Source organism: Gekko japonicus, unplaced genomic scaffold (genome assembly GCF_001447785.1).
Source record: "Gekko japonicus isolate JY-2015 unplaced genomic scaffold, Gekko_japonicus_V1.1 scaffold5695, whole genome shotgun sequence".
Classification (NCBI taxonomy): domain Eukaryota; kingdom Metazoa; phylum Chordata; class Lepidosauria; order Squamata; family Gekkonidae; genus Gekko; species Gekko japonicus.
Window position 1 is genome coordinate 37,420 of NW_015168837.1, and position 1,985 is coordinate 39,404.

General features: G+C 42.5%; 1 protein-coding gene across 1 annotated transcript in view; it reads right to left on the bottom strand.

Annotated features, from left to right (window-relative positions):
- Positions 1 to 1,985, bottom strand: part of LOC107114305 (mucin-5AC-like) — a gene marked incomplete at its 5' end in the record, with an annotated part of 23,171 nt that overhangs the window by 17,410 nt on the left and 3,776 nt on the right. The window contains 2 exons of the mRNA XM_015415752.1: positions 178 to 417; positions 1,846 to 1,978. Coding sequence (XP_015271238.1) covers positions 178 to 417; positions 1,846 to 1,978 — 373 coding nt within the window. The remainder of the gene's footprint in view (positions 1 to 177; positions 418 to 1,845; positions 1,979 to 1,985) is intronic.

Genomic DNA, 1,985 nt, shown 5'->3' on the forward strand with positions numbered 1-1,985 from the left:
GGCAGGAGCTGGAACTAGAGACGGGAGCTCACTCCGTCATGCGGCACACTTGGGTCTTGAACTGCTGAACTACTGACCTTCCACAGCCTGCAGTTCAGCGTCTTAACCACTTGAGCCACCGCAGCTCCGAAAGCATTGTAGTCTCCAGGAAAATTCTGCATTGACAATTTGTTATACCTGAGAGTGGCAGGCAGCAAAGACTTTACTGGTGATGATACTGCACTGTTTCTGTGACCAGGATTTCCTGTAGGGGTTCTTAGTGCAAGGATCCTTTGTGCATTTGGCATCAGGACACGTGGGAGACACTTTCCAGCTGTTTCCAAACTCCAGGACATCACCTACTACAGACTGACTCCGAGTCGTAAAGTCATTCATTCCATTGCCATCGTAGTTCCCACACAAGCCGCAGACTTGACCCTGGAGAGAGGATCAGACAAAACAATACTGCGTGATGATTGCCCATATTACAAAGAGGCTCGTTTGGAGATCATTACTCCATTGCTGGATAGGATTCCTGGTTGCACAAACAAAGCCAAGCTTGACTGTCTTTTATCTGATAAGAACTCTAAGATCACTTATCAAGTAGCTAGACTTTGTGCATTGATACAGAGGTTACGGAAGCTATCTTTTAAATAGGTTTTAAATGTAAATCTTTTATTTTTGTATATTTTGTAAATTTTGCACTCTGTATGTTTCCAAAAACTACTATAGCTATATATCTGTGGTTGGTCTAGTGACCGTAATAAATTCTACTACTATACTGAGTGATGGATAATTGGCATGAGCGTCTTTGTTTTAGTTTGACTTTTCCTACGCTGCTAATCAGCAGACTGCTAACTCTAAAGATCTTTTAACACAGGACACAATGAGTTCATTCCCCCCCCCCTTCTTTTCAAAACAGAGAACACTAGCTTTGCATGCCTAGAGACAGAGTTTTGTTTTACTCCAATGAAGCTTGCTTTAAATTTTGAATGACAGCAAAATGTGGGATTTTTGTTTTGCATGTCGCTTCTGAGAAGTCTGGTGACTTAACAAGCCACTGCTACCTCTTTATACACCATGTTCCTTTCCCATGTATCATGTTGATAAACAGTGGACAGAAACTGATTAAGCAGACTAGTAAACTTATACTGAAAATATATTTCAGGCCAAGCACATTTACATGCAAGTAAAATCAGGGCCACTAGAACCAGTGAACTTTACATCCAAGTAATGTGCCTTTAAAATGAAGATGTGGAAGAGACATACTTGTGGATACTTATTCTACTATGGAGACAGTTTGATTGAATGGACTAGTCAAAAGCAATCTGTCGTAGCTATCTCTACTGTAGAAGCTGAATGCGTTATCAGCGCAAACTGCCAGCTATGAACTTTACTGAATTATTCATCTACTGAAAGACTTTGGAATAGATGAACCAAAACCAATAATACTGTTTGAAGACAATCAAGCTTGCATCACTATCTGCAAAGGTGAGAGCACCAAACCCAAGAGTATGACCATCGCTCTCAAATGTAACTATGTGAAAGACCTGCAAGACCAAGGACTGATTGAACTCCAATACTGTCCTACTGAGGAGATGATCGCTTTGGCCACCAAATGAGAAGGGAGCACTCACTGGAGAAGACCCTGATGCTGGGAAGGATTGAAGGTCAAAGAAGACGGGGACGGCAAAGGATGAGATGGTTAGACAGTGTCACAGATGCAACGAACATGACATTGAGCAAACTCCAGAGGACGGCGGAAGACCGGAAGGCCTGGCGTGATGTGGTCCATGGGGTCGTGAAAAGTCGGACTCGACTGTGCGACTGAACAACAAAAAATCTAACTTGTAAAGGGCTTCTCACCTTGAAATCAGGGCTCATTTTGATAAATATGCTTGTTTTCTTGTCCCATAAGAGGATCATCCCATTGATGGTCTCAATAACCAAATAGATGCCCATGGAGCGGATTCTGTATGGTAGTTCACCACCACCACCTCTGGTTA